At 39.6% G+C, this 18,883-nt stretch overlaps 1 protein-coding gene across 2 annotated transcripts in view; it reads right to left on the reverse strand.

Annotated features, from left to right (window-relative positions):
* The window catches only part of CPQ (carboxypeptidase Q), a 138,467-nt gene extending 121,178 nt beyond the window's left edge, over positions 1-17,289 (reverse strand). Inside the window, exons 1-2 of one of the 2 annotated variants that reach the window (XM_050892132.1) lie at positions 16,836-17,289; positions 4,856-5,063 (exon numbers count right to left, since the gene is read on the reverse strand). In XM_050892132.1, coding sequence (XP_050748089.1) covers positions 4,856-5,063; positions 16,836-17,262 — 635 coding nt within the window. In that variant the 5' untranslated portion in view covers positions 17,263-17,289. The remainder of the gene's footprint in view (positions 1-4,855; positions 5,064-16,835) is intronic. The other variant, XM_050892131.1, reaches the window with a different exon arrangement.
* Between the last annotated feature and the right edge of the window lie 1,594 nt (positions 17,290-18,883).

Genomic DNA, 18,883 nt, shown 5'->3' on the forward strand with positions numbered 1-18,883 from the left:
CAACCTCTGCCATAAATCTTGAGTTGTACCGTACCACTCATGAATTCAGCTTTCATCCAGACACAGCTTTTGATTAGAGTTACTAGAGCTTCACAAGCAGACATTGTGTCTTGGCCACCTGTAGCCTGAAGAAGGGGAGAGAAAGTGAAGGAAATTACTTATTTCAGATAAGTATAAGATGTTGAATTCTGCCCAAAAAGAGAGGAGCTTGACCAAGTATGTGTTCTTACTAACAGTCTCCAGACTGGGTCAAAGTACTCCTTGGTCTATTTTGGCCTTGTAATATGTTCCCTGTTGGATTTCTTATATACTGGAGAGATTGTTCTGCAGCATTTAAAAAAATAATAATTGGGCTCTTGGCATTTATCTCTGAGAATTCTGGGGAACCTTCTTTGAGTTCTTGAAAAACACTCAATTTTGCTTCTTTCTAGAGCCCTTAAAGGGGTTATTATTACAAGACACAGCGTTATGACTTTATCTAATCTGTGGTTCTTGAGGAACAGAAGGATTTACTTATAGTTTTAGATTCATAAGAGTATATTCACCACAGGATAAATACTGGACCATTTCAATAGCTAAAGGACACCTTTTATCTATAAAATGTTCTAAAAATGTACAGCCAGGAAGCAAAAAAACAGACTTGTGGCTAGCTTATTACAACCACATTTTTAACCATGCCTTGTAAACGGAGTATTTTTGCTGTAAAAACATCCGCTACAAACTGGGAAATACTCATCAGTTTATTGTACACAACAGTAAACTTATGTATTACTTTAACTTGTACAAGACCATTAATCACAGCACAGTCAAGATATTACAGCAAAAACAGTCAACATCTGGATTTCTCCAAAAAGCCAAATACTATGGATACTGTTGACTGATTACAGTAATAAGTGTTATTTGAGAAGGTTCATTAAAAATAGTGCTGTTACTCTTAACTCCTAATACGCATATTTAAATGCTTCCACCACCAAATTGCCAGTGCTTCAGGAAATTGTTACTGGTAAAAAGGCTGTCATAAACATAGCATTTGGAGGGAAGGCAGGGAAAATTACCTACCTGTTACAGTGACTTTCTCCTAAGTAACAAAACCCACTCCTACATGATACCTATAAAGTAGCAAGAGAATTATTTGACTCTAACACAACATGGGGACAATGCCACGAGACACAACTGCCATGCAGCATGGTAATACCAACCATGTAACTACTGTCATCTCTTCATGGGCCAAGTGAGATGCTGTTGCTGATTTTATTTCCTAATCACTTACCATTTCTGTCCTAACTAAATTAATCCATTCCTTGAAGCACAACAACAAATCCTTCAAGTCCTTCACTGTCACCAATAGTTGGCATGAGTCCTAATATAAACACAGCAATGTGTTTTCCTGAGTATATTCAAGTTCGTCCCTTCTTGCCCTCATTCAGAGTTGAGATGCCTGAGTCCCCAAGCGGTTTCATTCACTCCATTGCTATACTACCATACCTTAAAGAAAGATAAGCTGCCCAAAGAATCCCTGCTCAAAGGTTCCCTTCACATTTTTTGCCCTTGACAATGCGGCAGCTGCTTGCAATCTCTGGAACAAGGAACAACCACCAAGCTGCCAGCAAGAGAACACTGATTTAATTCATGTTGTGATTTTACCACTTCTGTCTTGTCAGTAAGCTTTAATAATCAGACCTAATAAGCCTAAGATGTTAATCTACTAGAAAGTACCTAGTTTTAACCTATCAATATTATTCACATTGCAAGATCACCTAGAAATCACAGCACAAAGTGGCTTCCATTGTTCCAGCCAGCTTAATTCATTGTAAATAGAGTAAGCAAATAACAATAAGCAACCCTCTGTCCAAAAGGGGTTGAAATCTTAAAAAAAACCAAACAAGCAAAAAAAAAAAACCCACACCAAAGCTGATATAATTTAGGGAAAATTGTGAAATTCCACCCTTCATTCACCTGAGGAAACTGGGATACTGCACTATCAGGAGGAGGATACTTTCTTCTAAGATGTTTCCAGGATGTTTTGGAGAACTGCCACAATCCCATTAGCAGTTATTCATATTATAGGTGCACATGTAAACGTACAGGCCCAAGAAGTAAAGGTTCTGGTCACCAAAGCAGCAGTATACAAATTGCAAGAATGCAAGACTTTCTTTCACAACACTTAGAAGTCTTTTATCAGCTTTTTATCTTTCATCTCTCACCCTTCTAACACGCTATTCCCTGCAGCAACACAGTATTTTCCATCAGTTAATCAAAAAGGCAAGCGACTTGAACAAACTGTCCCAGACACTGATTGGCAAGAAGCACCACATCCAGCACAGAGTCCATCCAGCACAGCACATCAGTAGGACAGACAAGGAGGCACACAGCTGGTGATTAAGAGAAAACATAGGAGAAGGCATGGAGATAAGAAAATCCATCCTGCCTACAGCAATACCTATTTTCTGTTAGACACAAGACAAACAGATCTAGGCATCACGGAGTGGCAGAAGTGACAGACTGGACCTGAATACCTCCCTTATTATAGGAAAAAATAGATTAACCAATCCCTCCCACACCCAAAAAAACTCTAAGTGAAGGTAAATGAAGAAAGGACAGAAAGTACATTTAATGAAAAAATGCTTCCTGGCAGCATCTAAATTTGAAATTGCTTTTGGGAATGACACCTCGGCTCCCAGCCTCAATTAAGGATTCAATACTTCTAAACAAACATGCATTTGGCATCTGTTTCTCCTCTCTTTTCATTCAATTCTGAAGTAGCTGTAATGCCAGTACCCAGACCTAATAAACAGGCTTTACTACCTTTAGTCTCCACCTCTGTTCCTCATCTCTAAATTTTCCATTACATGTTAAAATGCACTTCCATAAATAGTCTGGCAAACAGAAGACACAAAGAGTCGCTTTCAAATGAACATCTCTGCAGGGCACCAGAACTAAGGATGGGATAGATAATCTTCTGGTTTTCAGATAATCAACATATTACATAATTGCAATATTCTTTGATACCAAATAAGACTATTTTGAAACCATATGCTTTTTCATAAAACTGTTTTTTGAAACATACTGTACTATCTGTTCATTATTGTGAACTTTATTAGAAAATTATAAGTGTTAGAAAATATATCGTAAACGTCACATTTGTTGGACATCAAGAAATACAGTAGTATAGTTTGGATAGTACCTGAATTCAAAGTACTTCATTTTTGAAAAAGCATTTTAAACAGGTAATGTTGGCTTCTTTAGGGGAATATGGAGCACATAAAAATGCTATCAAGCAGCTACACTGGCAGCAGAGCTGTCCTCTGCACACGATCCAATGCAGTCAGTTGGCATTGCTGCATTTCTCAGACTTTCTGAAGCATCACAAATGGTGATGCTTGCACACTGCTCATACTGCTGAGATGTGACCACTGATGTTCTGTCCGAAATGGTGGAATCAAGCATGCTTCCAAGTGCCTGTCCCAGCCACTTCCCAGTCCCAGCCTCAAGCAAGACCCAAAGCCATACCACCCCTTCCTACCTACCAGCCTAGACTTCTGTAGAAAGAAAACCTAGGAGCAGAGATCAAAAGGAAACCATGGTGTTATCTAAACAGAACACAATTCCAGTTTATGATGTGGCGCACATTCAGGGTCAGGTTAGCTACCACCGATGACTCCTCTGTGGGTAAAGAGTTACTGGGCAACTAGGGGGAGGCATAAATGGCCTGTACTGCTCTAGACATGTATTTGCCAAAAAAAGAACAACGTTACAAAATACAGCACCTCTTGTATAAACTGCATGTCTCTCTTCCATGCTGTCTTATCTAACTGGTTTTATTAACACAGCTCTACAGTTTAAGCAGTCAAGCTTTGTGTCTGGCACCACTTAAAGCTGCTGCCACTCCTGCTCAGGCTGCAGCTCAGGTTCAGGAGGGTGGGCAGGGAGATGGGTCTGTCCTGTCTGCAGTCCTCAGTCCAGCTCTGCTGTTTGAGCCTGTGTGACCAGAACTCTGACTGCAGCCAGCAGGCTACTACGCAAAGCTCACTGCAGGCATTAAGCTCACCAATAACTGTGTAAAAAAGAACTATGTTAACAGACAGTGTGTATCTGTCACCCTTTATGGCTGGACTCTTCTCCATTTCCTCTCTATGCCTCAACTTGTCTTTTTCACAATAGATGAGCATTTTAAGTGTAAGCTTTCAGAGTGGGAAAAAATCACCAGATAAAATAAGGAATTCTGTTATCAATCAGAAAACTAAAAAGACTCATTTCAGTAATGTAACACTATATATGATAAATAAGTAACATACTAAGACATCTAAAAATACTTACTTTTTTTTAAAAAATCATTATTTCAACCTACCTTACTTAAAAAGCCGCGTGAGAATTACAAACCTTACTGCTAAAGTGTTCTAAATAATTATGTTCAAAGCAGACTACTCCTTCATCTAGTACAAGTCAGCCTCATGCTAGGAAAATGACCAATACAATAAAAACTGTACACTTACATTCTAGTCAAATATACAGAACGACCAGTTCATATAATCACTGACAGTCTGGTACATGTTGTCATCAAAGACATTTGATTTTGGTTGATCTCAGAATATTTATGGCAGCCTTGAGAATGCAGGATGTTCTTTAAAACAAATATAATACAAAATTTGGATCAGTAACAAAAAATGAAAACATTTTGAAAGAATGACAAAGCACAGCGGAAAAGAACTATTGTGCAGCCAATAGTTTCAAAACTGAACACCCACTCGCAACCGGCAATGTTTAAGTCACAGAGAACAAAAATGCCTGCCCAGAAATGACATGTGAACTAAAGGCTGAAATGTTAGTCACAGGGAGAAAAGAGAAAAATGCTTACCTATTAATAGAAAAAGAAGCAATGGATCTAATGAGGGATGCCACTGCTCCAACTTTAGCAGCTTCCACTGCTCCCTGTGATCTGTATCGCACAGTTTCACCATAACTGATGAAAGGTTCGTTGTAGACAACAATCTTCCCCTTGGCCTCCTGAGCTCTTTTGTGCAGTTCATCAAAAGAGGCTACCACTATGACTTCCGCCGTAATTCCTGGAAGAAAGTATTACAGTGGCTTTAACATTGCTTTCCTATAACTCTCCTACAGCCAGTTTTAACAGACAAAAAAGCATGGACTGTGCAGAACACAGAAAATCAGATTTAACTTCTTACTGGAAAAGCAAGACTATGTGAAATGCTTCATCAGAGATTGGTACTAAATAGCTGTAATAGCACCCTGAACCAAGTACACACAGTTCTGTAAACCATGCTATCACTTTGGTATTAAAACATAACTTGAAGGGCAAGAAGGATACACGGGGAGAATTCTGTTCTCTGCATGTGCTTTAATGCCTCACTGCAATCATTTATAGTACAAAAACATTTGCAAAAGCTGCCTATGGGATTAATAAAAAAAGATAGTAATCTTTCCATGGAATTGTTTTGATATGTTGCTAAACAACTTTTTGCTTAACATAAGACAACTGAAAGCACATATTTTTAGACTGAAACACTTATAAAATTATTCAATCCATAAATGAAATTAAATTAAAGCTCTGCAGTTTCAACAAATTTTGCAGTATGCTTATAAATAAATAAAAAAAAAAATCTGCATATTTAATTCAGGAGAATACCCCAGTTCTACCGGATCTCCTTCTGGGAGTTTCCCCAGGAACCCATCTTTCCCAGTTATGATACAGAGAACACAGGCAGGTACTTCTGCAGAACTATCACACACGGTAAGTTAGATCCCACCCAGCTCTTTGTTTTTAATAGCTGGTGTAGTTTTAAATTGCTATATTATCTTGCTTGAAAAAACAAAGGATTTTATAGATAAGTAGTTCTTCCCAAAGCCAGAGAATCCTTCTAACTTTTTAGAACATTAATTGAGGAACTACATTTCACAGCATTTAAGAAGTAATTCATTAAAATGACCACTCTGCTTAAAATCCAATTTTGTTGATTGGTTACAGAGATAAGTAGAAACCGCTTAACAATGTGGGCTGGTACTTTTCTTCTAAATATAGAAGAAGTAATGGATGCCTGAAATTTTAGTGTTGTGCATTTCACCTAAAAGCCACAAAATACGTCAGTGAAAACTAAAACTAATAACAAATGTCTAGCAAGGATTTGTCGAAGAAGTCAAACTATCACGTTTTCAAGAAGAAAATGTTTCTCCTTGAAAGTCCTCTTTTTTTTTTTTTTTTGAGGTATAAGAATTATTTGGAGAAGATTTCAAAAGCTTGTATTTGAGACTGTAATACATGAGAAGAACTGACAGAAAAATAGGAAGATCATCTCTCCCAGCACCAGTGTTTCTAGGCTCATGGCTTCTTTAAGATCAAACTACAGTACACTTCAAAACCTTAAAGAAACTATTTCACATGAAAAAGTTTGGTTTCTTAAGAGTGCACCACTAAGAGGGCAACAGACATCTACTGCAACAGCAAAAGCCCATGAGTTTTAGCTACAGAACTAACCTAGTGTGAGAACTGTAAAAATTTTAACCGAATAACTATTCAGAGTCCTAGCTTTACAGAAAGAGGCACAGAGAGCCAAACCAGAGAATCACCTTCAAATTTTACTAGTTGTTGTTGGCAGGTAGGTGAGCGTGCTAACAGACTCCAGCTGCTTCTAATGAACTGCAGATTCAGCTGCCTACTGAAGGAGCATCCCAGCGACAGGATCATTCCGGGTATGGAACCGTGCCACTGGAAATAAAGCCAGGTATCTGCAATATTTCGTTTTCCACAAGAAAAGTCATGGTCTCAGTAGGTTGACACTGCAATCCGTATTTCATATTAGCTCTCCCCAATGCTCCACTTGGATCGTGCAGCAGGCACTGGAAGGGCACACATTGTATTAGTGACTGTTCGTCAAGGGAAGCGAGGAGTGTAACTTCTTGGCATTACTTTACTGCATTAATGAATAAACACCAACTCCGGATGGTTTTTAAAGAATGCTACAGACAGCTAGTAACTATCTATAATCCCTAAGAAATATCATGGAGAAGTACATTTATGGCCCTCCCTAGACGACAGGCATCAGGAGTTTGTACAGTGAGCTTTGTGGGAATTAAAGCTAAGGGAAAAAACGCAGAGCTGCAAACTCCAGCCCTGTATCTCTACTTTTGACTGTTCCCAAAGAAACTAAATAAAGCAATCCTTTGACAAAACAAAACAAAGGTTCTCTCTGCAAGTTTAACTTAACGGCAGCACGGTATACATAAAGCATCAATTACAGTGCCTTCTGTAACAAAGTAAAACTTCACTCTGGTGTAACTTCTGACTAATTCAATGACTCGTTTGCATTTTAGTCCCATTTTATACCATTTCAGTCTCATCTATTGAAGTGACAAGAACACTGTTTATCTTAAATAAATATGTGGACACACATACACAAACCACCCCAAGACCTCCTGTGCAAAGGGAGAAATGAAACAAAAAACCCAACACTTTATTAGTTTAAGGGGAATGAGCTACCCCTTTTAAAAATGGGAAATGCCTCACCTTACTGAGCCTTTAAGCAAATTAACAAAACTCTACCCCTAGCATCTCCTACCAATTCAGTGCCTCATGGCCCTGCTTCCCATGTCGAAAGCTGTTCTATCTCTTTCTTACTCCTATCGTTATCTGATCCAGAGCTTGGCTGTGCGTTTTTGAACAGAAGTCTTCAGAAAATCCATTTAAGGAGGGAGCTGGATTGCCTGCTTACTTAAGTAAGATATAAAGATTATAAACCACACAGTTCAAAAGATGAATATGGAGCATTTGGGGAATTAGCTAAGTAAAGGGCATGAAGCATAGAAGACAGAATTATGAACATGATAAACTTGGCTGACTGTATGAAGCTGAAGACTATTTGTTCTCGCCGTGTGAAACATTATACATATTGTTGGGTTGGGCCAGTGAGCAAAAGAATCTATGTAGTACTATGGGTTTCCTCTCATTTCTCCTATTAAACAGTAAATTGTACCCTGTCATTTCTGAGAATTAAGCTACAGGAAGAGTGTTAATGGTGGGAACAAGCAGGCAAATTTCAATTACCAACAAAATTATGTATGACAAAGTCCTCTGTACACAGAAATGTACGTTTCTATCTAAACACTTGGATATGCCACAACTTTGATGATCACACTGCCAGTTGAAATAAATGGTATGGTATGCATAAGCAAAGTCTAAAATCCATCACAGGCAGGATGAAGGCAAGACTGATTACACTTACTCTTTATTAGCTACAGAAAGTCCAATTTTTTTAATATATATGTGTATATATATATATAAAAAAGTACCTGTAAATGAGCTGTCTGCAACATTGCCATACATCAGAAGTCTGATTCTTGGCATGAACAATTCTGTCTGGAAGGTCACCTCCTAGCACCTGCTCACCTGCCAGTAATCATGCCAGAAGTAGATTAGTTCAAAGGGCATTCCTCACGAGATAACTTATTCCCTTAAGATTAAATGCAGTAAATATTTAAGCCATTTTAGTATCTGGAGCTATGCATCTGTGTTAGTAACAGGTTTCAGAGAAGAGTAACAAAAAAAAGGAACATCCACCCTATTATCAGATTTTAAAAACTGATGAATCTCTATTAAAACATCAAGGAAACTTCATAGAGAATATTATTTCTGTTCTTGGCCACACCAGGGCAAGACACGGCAAGACTTTACCATATCGAGTATGAGGAATTCCTGAGATTTGGGAAACCCATCTCTATTGGTTTTTAATCAATATCCTAGAAACACTCAACTCATAAACACACAGAAATTCAACCTAGTTAGTTACAATCAATTGCTGTATTAAAAGAAGAATTTAGCAAAGCCAGAAAGAAATATCATTTGCATACTGTTTAATCTTACTGGATACTAATTTCCTAATTACTCAGCTATGGCCTTACTCTCTTCTTTTTTTCCCCCAGCCTCATTTTTGTCATCCAGTTAACAGCAACAGTCCCTTGGAGATCTAGTTACAACGCCAAATGCAGCCATCATTAATTTTACAATAAATTTTTTCAGTAACAGCAAGTGAACAACTCACTCCTATGTACCTTTCAAACTTCATTTACTTCACACTGTGTCAACATAAGAATTATGATTTCTCTTACAAATCACACTATGGAACAGCGATGCTGCTGATCCACATGCACTGAAGCTGCCACTGTCAAATAATCTGATGGGCAAGGCAATTTTTGCTTAAAACAATTAAAATAGGATATTTTTAGGTCTAGACACAACAAAGCGGGAAACTACAACTAAGTCTCCGCTGAACTTCCCTGTGTGTAATATATTTAAAATTTGTGCATCCTAAGCATAAAATACTGCCTGAAATATCAACACAAAAAGTCAACAACACATCTAATTGTTCTGGTACTGGCGGAGATTTTTAAACTGGGGAAGAACATATCTGAAACTCATCCTGGCCTCTGCAGTCATGAGAGAAAGAGGGACACAGAGTGCTACCTCCCCATTCATCAGAACCAGGCATCAGGACACCAGGACCAGGAAATTGAGACACTTCTTCATGGTACAGAAGAAGCCAAAGAAAGAATAGGAGCAGCAACACACTACAAGAGCAGTGATGAAGCCTACCTGATGATCACAGCCCTGCCTCGCAGACCAGTGACATCAGACCACCCTCGTTTCTTGTCTACTGGATGGCTACCACTTCTCAGATTTCTCCATTTCCACCTCAGCTCTCCCACAAAGCTGATTTAGCCTGGAAGCTGCCACATCAAGGTATACTGTATTCCATGCTGACCCTAAGCACATGCAGGTGTTAGCCCCAAGCTTTTCTGACCTTAGCCTGGCTAATCCAGTTGTCCTTCAGGCTTGACCATCTCCCCAGGATGAAAGTACCATGCCCCTGCTTCTTTCAGAAATGGCCCACATGCACTGTCTTGTGCCTATTTGCAAGGTAGCTTCTTTCACAGAGTTACAGAGAACCCAGAAATTTTTTTGCATGGGTCATAGGAAAGGGCTGCATATACGAAGTTACAATGTAGCAGCTGGGATGTGCAGTTCTCCTGCAAAAATGGCAGTCTTGGACCCTGGGTGCCACATCACCCTGCACAGAACCGGAGCATTTGCCAGGATCAATACTCCTGGATGAGGATATAAGAAGATGAAGCATACAACAGGGAAAAAGTAGATAGATGTATGTCTGGAGATAGGGAAGAAAGGTAGTTGTTGGGACAGGTCAAAGAAAAGAAGGTTTTGGGGAGTAGAGGGAAAAGGCAAATATATTCTTGAAAGCTAAGTAAGATTAGGGACTTGGCATTACATCCTATTTAGGTTCAGCACCCTCTAAAATCAACCCAGAAAACATTTTTCCCCTCAACTTCTATCCTACCCTCTTTTAAAAACATGACTCTCTTCAGCTCTCTCCAGGAATTAGTTCAGCTTTCCCCCAATGCCCCACATAATTCAACAAGATTTTCAGAAAAACAAACCCAAATTCTGAATCCATAATGAACTCCTAAAATTAAGGCTTGGTGTCAGCCTGAAGCAAATGAAAGATTCAGATCATCACTTATTTTTTTCTCCCTCAAAAATTACTAGCATGTACTGAAAATTTAAAATACTTTAACACCTAAAAACACACTTGCTCTATCAACACATATCAATATGTATTGATACAAGAATTATAATATGAAGAAAAGATTAAATATTTTAGGGGAACTGTGAAATGAAGAAGAGGGCTTTTATCAGGAAGAAAGATTTTATAAAATCTGAATATACTTCTGGAAAATGTGACCTCACCTACTCTGTGGAACAGCAAAGAGCATTACTTCATGAAACTAAAATTACATAGGGGAGTTATCCAAAAGAATATGAGGCTATTCAGCTCTGATGCATAGCACAGAGACTAAAAGTATTACTCCGTTCTTTAAGAAGAACACAGAGAAAAATAAACTCTATATAATAGTTACATTTTCGACAAATACTTAAAATTTCCATCAAGTACTGGATCTCATTAGAACAGTTTGGTTTCAATAACATGTAGCTTACCGTGCAGCAGTAAATCCTAGCAGCAAGGGGTTTGGACCCAACCCCCAGCACGAAGCCTTGGACGCCAAAAGAGCAGGGCAACAGGTCTGGTTCTCCCAGAAGCAGCCCTGCATGGGGCAGAGGGTTGCTGTGCAATGTCTGGGGAGAATCAGGCACCCAAGAATGGGATCCAGAAAAGCCAGTTTTGGAGCACACAGGTGCCCAAGGCAGCAAGTACCGAAGACAACCATTCCCTCCTTAGCAAGTGAAGATGCCAGTCACTGCAGGCTATACCCTGGGAGGGAAGGTGACAGTGCCACCCACCTGTGCATGCATTCCCCACACATGCAGAAAATCATGTTCAAATCCTGCCTCCGTTAGTGTGAAGCAGGAGCTTCAGCCTGGGCTTACCATCCTTGAGGTAACCACCCTCAACTCAGCGACAATGAAAAGGGCCAAGACCTGAAAATTCAGTTTTTTGCCGTTGCCAATCCGTACAGTTCACTTGAACATTCAGTAAAGCAGCGATTGGAAACCACGTCCTTCCCAGACAGCATGTCCACCTCAAAGCCACAAAGCTACTCCTACTCTCTAAATCTTTGAAATGCCACTGCACTAACTTTTGGCCCAGACACTGGGCCACTGAACACCACAGCATCTGATGTCCTTCATGGACATCATCTTTTACATTCCAAGAAAAACAGTAGCATAATTATCATACCGCAAGCAGCACTGCTCTAAGTAATAATAAACACTCCAGGCACCCAATACTGAGGCTCATGGTCTCAAGATGTGAATCAATAGCTCCTCAGGCACAGAAAAAGAGGGATCCAGTGAAGACAGAAGGAGGGCTTTGCCGTGCACTGTGCTGTCACACCTACGACTCTCTCCAACCCCTGTTCTCAGCACTGAACCCCTCATCAAAGGGGGTACCCAAGTCCCTCCAGAAGGATCTTCTCTTCCAGTAGCTCAGTGGTCATCCAAGACGCTGGCAACTCAAGGGTAAATCCTCTGATACACATTAAAATTAAATTTTTTGTTGACCTTTTGTTAAATCTAGCTGAATTCCCTAATCCACTTCACCACTGAGAAACAAAAAAGGAGGGTCAACACTGGGGAAAAACACATCAGCCATGACTGGGGCCAGACCACTTCTTTCAGTAGCATCCTTAACTTAAAAAGACTGTGAGCCTACAGCAACAGCACACACCTTCAACAGCTTCGAGACACATATTATGCCCATTTTATAAATAACAGGCTGGAACTATTTTCATATTATCTAAGTGGCAAAACTCCCACCACCTTCTATAAGAGCAAGACTGGACCAAATGTTGTTGATAGTTAAACAAAAAAACCCACGACTCTAACACAAAAACTAGGAAAAAGTCTGCCAATACATCGTCTTCATATTTACATTATTTCAGTTTTGCTGCAACAAACAGTACATAGAAACCAGAGACTGTTGCTTTTTTGAGGAGACATTTCAGCCAGGCTGCATTCTGGGGTTGGTTCTACTTGTCAGTATTTCTTTAAAATGAAAGGGCAGGGTCACCCATCAGGAAAAAAAAAGTGCATTTTAAAACATATGCAAAAAATATGAATTCTTTGATACTTTATGGTCAAACATCTGCTAAACTACTACTTTCCTTCAATTATGGGATTCTCAAAGCAACAATTATATCTATTTTCCTCAGAATTTGGGGGATATAATCAGTACTACCAGAAATCAACACAGTCTCTCTACATACATCTGTGTTTTGCCAATGTTGAAACACTGGAAATGAGACAAGGACATTGACTAAATATGGTAAACCTCCAGTTTTTCAGCTCCCTAAACTGAGCACTTTCTAACATTCAATCCTGTTTGTTACCTAGGAATCCATTTCGTCTAAGTGGTGACCATTTTCAATCTCTGCTGACTTCTGGAAATCCAGGTCACTCTGCATTTCACATTTCTCCTCTCCCTGTCACTAAGACAGGCATGAAAGTTACTCCCTCCTTGTAAAGAGATCAAAGGAAGTGAAAACTTTCTCTTTGACCCAACACCTTCAAATCCTGGGATACACTGAAAGGGAAAACATTTTTTTCCTCTTCAATAAAAAAATCTAACCTTTTCTGTGCTGCCCCTTTTTGCTGTGTAAATCAGACTGAATCTGGAAACTTGACATCCTGGCATGCTGCCCAGTCCTAAAGAAGAAAATAGGGAAATGTGGATTTTATCCTCAAGATCACAAGGTACCGAAAAGCCTCCTGCACATCATCAGAACTGTTCCAACCTTGAGTGAGCCAACCAGCTCTATGCCAAACTCATATGTGAGCCAAAGTGGGCAAATCCCAGCAAATCCAATAAACAGGCAAAGCTCTGTCCACATCCCATAAGCTTCTCAACCCCATAGGCATGGGTTAGATGAAGACCTGCAGGAAGAGACAATCCTTGTATCCTGGAGTCAATACTGGCTCGGGCTCCATGGCTAAAATACTGCTACTATTTAGGGCTTCCTGTTGCTGCCCCAAAAGATTGCGGATTTTTTTCCACGCTCGCACAGCGTGTGCCGAAATGGAAGGTGAGCAGCCTCAGCGTGGGCTCTGGCCATTGGGTCACTCTTAGGAAACACTGGTTTGATTTCCGTGGACAGAAGGGAAAATAAACCCTGAATTTCCAACATCCAAAGCCAGGTTTCTAACTGCTGTTAGACTATTGCCATGTTAATAAAGAGCCCTTCAGAGCACTAGCTTGGGGACCTGAGCTCCAGGAGGAGCTCTGAGGGCACCGGGGGCCACCAAGTCCAGCATGAAGCATTAAGCACATCCAGAGAGAAGCAACGTCTTAAGTTTCTGCCAATGCTTCCTATTTTCTTAGCTCATCGGGTCTCAAGCCTGGGGGCACATAATGGGAAGGGAGGAATACAGAACATAACTGAGAGGATGAGAAAGCAAGAAATGGTCTCCTGTACCTCCTACTGGGATGGGGGAGTCACCCCCTCTTGTCTTAACCCCATCCCCAGACCTTAAAAGACAAAAAGTCCAGCCAGTGCTGTCCTCTGGCTCTAAGCCAGTGTGTCATCAGTAGTGTCAAGGAAGGGATCTGTCAGTGCTCTACAGAGACAGTGGTTTGTAAACTGAGGGGTCTGAGCCACATCCTGATAGGAACACTGATTTAAAACACACAATAACTATCAAGCTAATACCAAATACCTTCAGGGATCACTTGTACAGTCCACTTTAGAGGCAGCTCTGAAGGATGTCTCTGCCCCTGGTCAGAACCTAGGTGCCAACGGCCAGATCACAGAGCTGACATCTGAAAGCCTGTCCTTGGCCTTTAACGCATCGCGCTGGCAAAGCTCAGCACGGCAGTGGTAGATCTCCCTGGTTTCATCCTGTGTAGCAACAGCAGCACAACGCCAGGAGAATCAACATCAAGCATCTCATATTGAGATGCATTATTTTGATTACAGGATGACTCACACTCCCATAGTTTCTTGGCTAAAACAAGACAAATCAGAACTGCCAATATTCCCTCATTGAGGGAAATTGTTCAAATATTTCCGATGTGATTTAGGGCAGCCGCCTATCCCTTTTTCTCAGGAACAGGGCACAGTGACAATTGCTGGTTAGAGCAGAGGAAGCGGATCTGGGAATGAATTCCTCAGAAGTGATGAGGCGGTGGTTTTAATAGTCTAACCACATATTTCTTATTCCATGCTTGGGACGAGTGTGAGCTTTAGGACAGGCACTTTTCTGAGCAGCACACCTTGCAATTCTCTTGCCCGGAGAGGCTGGTGATGAGCGGCTCTCGCCAGGCATTTCCGTCAGCCAGGCGGCCGGTCCAGCGATCGGAAAAATGAGAGCCAAGAGCTCACCAGGGACCAGCTACCCCACATAACCTCCTCAAGCATGAAAACCTGTCACAGCTTGCACAGAGCAAGATGAGACCAGCAGAAATCATAACATCCATGAACAGTAAGACAGATTTTAAGTCAGAAGGTAAGTAATTTAATCAAAATGATTCCACCAAGCGTGAGAAACTGCCCGCTCTTCTATGAGAGATCTCATTGCCACGCAGTCTTCTAGCACCAACACATACACCTCTTCAGAAACACGGTAGATCTCAGAGGAAAGTAAAATGCTGAGGAAGAATAACGTGGCTTTTTTGAACATTACTCAGTATAAACCAGTGCTGGATAATCCAATCTTATCTTCCAAGACATAACCAGCCACAGGTACTAGCCCAATCATTCAGTTGTCAGTATAATAAGATCTTTATAGGTGAAAAAGAAGGACACAATTAGCCTCTGTGAGCATTTTTAAACATGTAAATTCAGTATATGTCTAAATGAAAAAAGGCAAACCTAGGAGTAAGACCAGGCAAGTGCAAATAACTACACAGCTAAGAAAGGGAAGCGAAAAACAGACTTCTCAGGATGTGAAGATGTTCGACAAGATTAAATTGCAGGTTCTTTTTGCAGGTTCAGTAACACTTGCTCACACCAAAAACGCCATTTTAATTTTAGCTTCCTTTTTAGGAAGCTTGGAATAAGACTGGAAAGGATACAAAATAAGTTGTAGGTTTAACCTTTGCTGTAAATATTCTCCTATCAAAGCACTAAGCCTTAGACATATCATGGGATAAACAGGTATTATTAATGGTTGTAGTTGTTTTGCATTTTAGGCATGTATTTCCCTCAATATGACAAAAATACCTCAGACAAAATTTACTCTAGCAGTTTCCCAAACCAAGTAAGATTTATTCCAAACATATCTTAAATCACGCAGTTTTACTTTGTTGTGTTTTGAAGGGCTATATAATTTTTCTAAACAAAACAGCTTTTATACATTATTTGTTTCATTTCAAACAGAAAGCTCACTATCGCAAAAATTTACAATTCATAAAAAAAATTATGAGTATCATGTTACCTTCTATTTCCTAAACTAAATTTATTTTCTCATAAATGAATAAGAATGCTTTTGAAGCTGTCTAGGAATAAGTCTATTGTTATTTATGCAGAGCAGTCACAGAAGAAGTTTGTCATCCGGCCTTTAAACAGCAATCCTGAGAAAGACCCACATCAATATGTACAAAATAAGAATCTTATAAATCATTTTGTTTGCAAGCAAGCTAATATTTTGGGGCTCAAAACATCAGAATTTTGCTAAGCCCAGCTAACGATCATTCTTGTTCCCCAAGTAACATATCACACATGATCCACTAAAAGGCAACACACAGTTCAGTAACAGGTAAGTGCCAAAGACTTTTCCAAGGTGAGCATGAGACAGGGGGGAGGAAAGGACACACAGATACCAATTGCCACGCTTAGCGAGGGGCTGGCACTTTCCAAGCTCAGCACGAGATTCTCCTCCTCTTCCTGCTGTCTTGTTTTTTGCCAGAGTGAAGTGCTGAGCTTGGCAGGATAGGGCATGGCAAGAAAAGCAGAAATCACGTGTCAACTCAACACCCCATGGAGAACTTCTCTGGCCAAAATGAAAAAGAAGGGCTGGAAAACCCCAGATCACAAGAACAAGTTTCCCACCAACCTCAATGGAGGAGCAGAATCTTTGCAAACGAGGTTCAGCAGTGTTAAACAAAAGGGTACAGATTTAATGGAGAGTTCAGGAATCAACTCTAATTTTACAAGCTGGTTCAACCAAACTGAGTTAAACCAAACTGCATCATTCACAGTCATGTCATACAGAAAAGTCCCAGAAAAATAGCATCTTGCCTTGCAGAACTATTATAGCGGAAGAAAACTTCAGTTTGACCATTGAGAGAAGAAGTTGTTAGAGGTATAATACAGTTTGGCATTAAAAAGTGATACTTAATTCCAAAAGGAAGAGTTACCTTCTGGAGGAGTTGCAACACTGCTCCCAAGTCCCAAAATAGCAATGCTGTGATTCCTTGGTTCCAGCATCATTGCAAATTCTTCTCCTCTTTCCCAGTGTGGTACTTTCACAGGCTCCAGATGTACATTTTCCAGCCCGTCTTCCTGTAGGGCACTGAACATATACTTGATGGCTGCATCTAGATTTTTTGAACCACTGAGTCTAGGTCCTATGGTATCGGCAAAAACTGCTAATCTTTCATAGGATCTGTTCTGAGCTTTCCCATGAACAGCAAGATCAATAATAGCTTTAGCAATATCAGTATAGCCAGCTATCTCATTTTTAATGTCTTCAAATGTTTTCGGGTAACTGTCATCTCTTCTCAAAGATTTCCCAGCATACTGTGGTAATAAATTCATGAAAAATATTAAGAATATGTACTTCATTTTTTCTCTTTTTTCTTTTCCACAGATGGCCTGTTGGAGAGACAAAGAGAAAAAAAAAAGAATATTTAAAAAAAAAAATCACACAGCTATCAGCAATACTTTTTGTTAGCTGGATTGGCAGACAGACCAAAACGAAAAGAAATCAGTTTATCATGAAAATGCTTTGATCAGAACTGGCAGGAAAGTAAACTCAACTTGGAGACACAATTATTGAAAGCAAATGAAAAAGATACTTAGACCACTGGACACAATCTTTGTTGTGGTCTTCAGAAACATCCTTGGAATGCTGCATCTCTTTAAATAATCACATCCTTCACTGAATCAAAACCCAGGGCTGCTCCCATCCAGGAGGAGCTTTGCATCTCCTTTCTGTTAGGAGCAGGATTTGCCAGAAGTGCCAAATCACATGTCTTCACACAAAACATCTGGACAAAAATATTTCTTAAACCATTCATGAATAAAAGTGCTTCTTAATCTCTATCTTCATAATCAGGAAAGCACTTTCTATTGCACTAGAAAGATGTCAGAGCAATTTGGATCCAATGCCCCCAGGAAGAAAGTATGAATCTCTTCATTGCATAAATCCATGACTACCAGAGAAACACAATTTCTTATTAACTGCTGTATCTCTTAAGGACTGACTTCAGCAGCACTGTAGAGGGGTGCAGCACCAGGGGTGCTGATCCTGTGTTGAATACCAAGAGTTATCTTTGTTAACGCTTAATAGTTTATCCATCTTATCATTAAAAGTTCTCATTTTTAAGATCTTATAAATTTTCAATCCCATAAAAGCGACAGTTTGTCGATACTATTAATTGAACTGACAAAAAAACCTCTGGAATCAGTTGGGAGTAGTTGCAAAGCTCTTTTACAACACAGGAAGTATGATTATCCAAACCCAAAATATAAAGGTCTTTATTGATATACACAAAAGGAAATGTAATTGTTTCATTTTCCTTTGAATTTAAACCAGGCTGCAATTTGAATGATAAAAATTAGCAGTAAGAAATAAGGCCTTTAAATCAGCTCTATAGCTGCAGCTATTATGAGACTTAAAAAAATAGTAATTAGTTACAGCCAAGTGAAGTGACAATTACTACTAGCCCAAAAAGATTTTGATTCAGCACTTTTGCCATTTTCATGGACTTTCATGGAAATACCGGTATTTTTGAAAAAGAATGTAATTTGCCTCAAAAAATAGTAACACCAAAGGCAAATGTTAGCCTCTACTCTACAAAATATGTTTTTTTGGAAACCATTGCTCTACAAATAGCAAAGGACTAATTAGTTGGCTAATATGGATAAAATATGGGTAAATCAGACCTGCATGGCAGAAGTATTACTAAAAGCTTTTGCTGTTAAGATTTCCATGTTATCCTTCTTCCCTGTTTGTATTTATTTAGTATTTCTGGAGAGTTATGCTCTTCATTTTATAATCACTTACCTGAGGAAACATGACAATATATTTACCTTGCATTTTTGGTTCATGATGTTATATGCACACAGAGAGCCAGTACAAAAGTAGGGGGGAGGGTATGAGTGTGTGTGTGTACATATACACACATGTATTTGCATACATTATACCCATATACGATATTTACATCCAAAAGATAAAAAAATG

This window comes from Gymnogyps californianus, chromosome 2, assembly GCF_018139145.2.
Source record: "Gymnogyps californianus isolate 813 chromosome 2, ASM1813914v2, whole genome shotgun sequence".
NCBI lineage: Eukaryota > Metazoa > Chordata > Aves > Accipitriformes > Cathartidae > Gymnogyps > Gymnogyps californianus.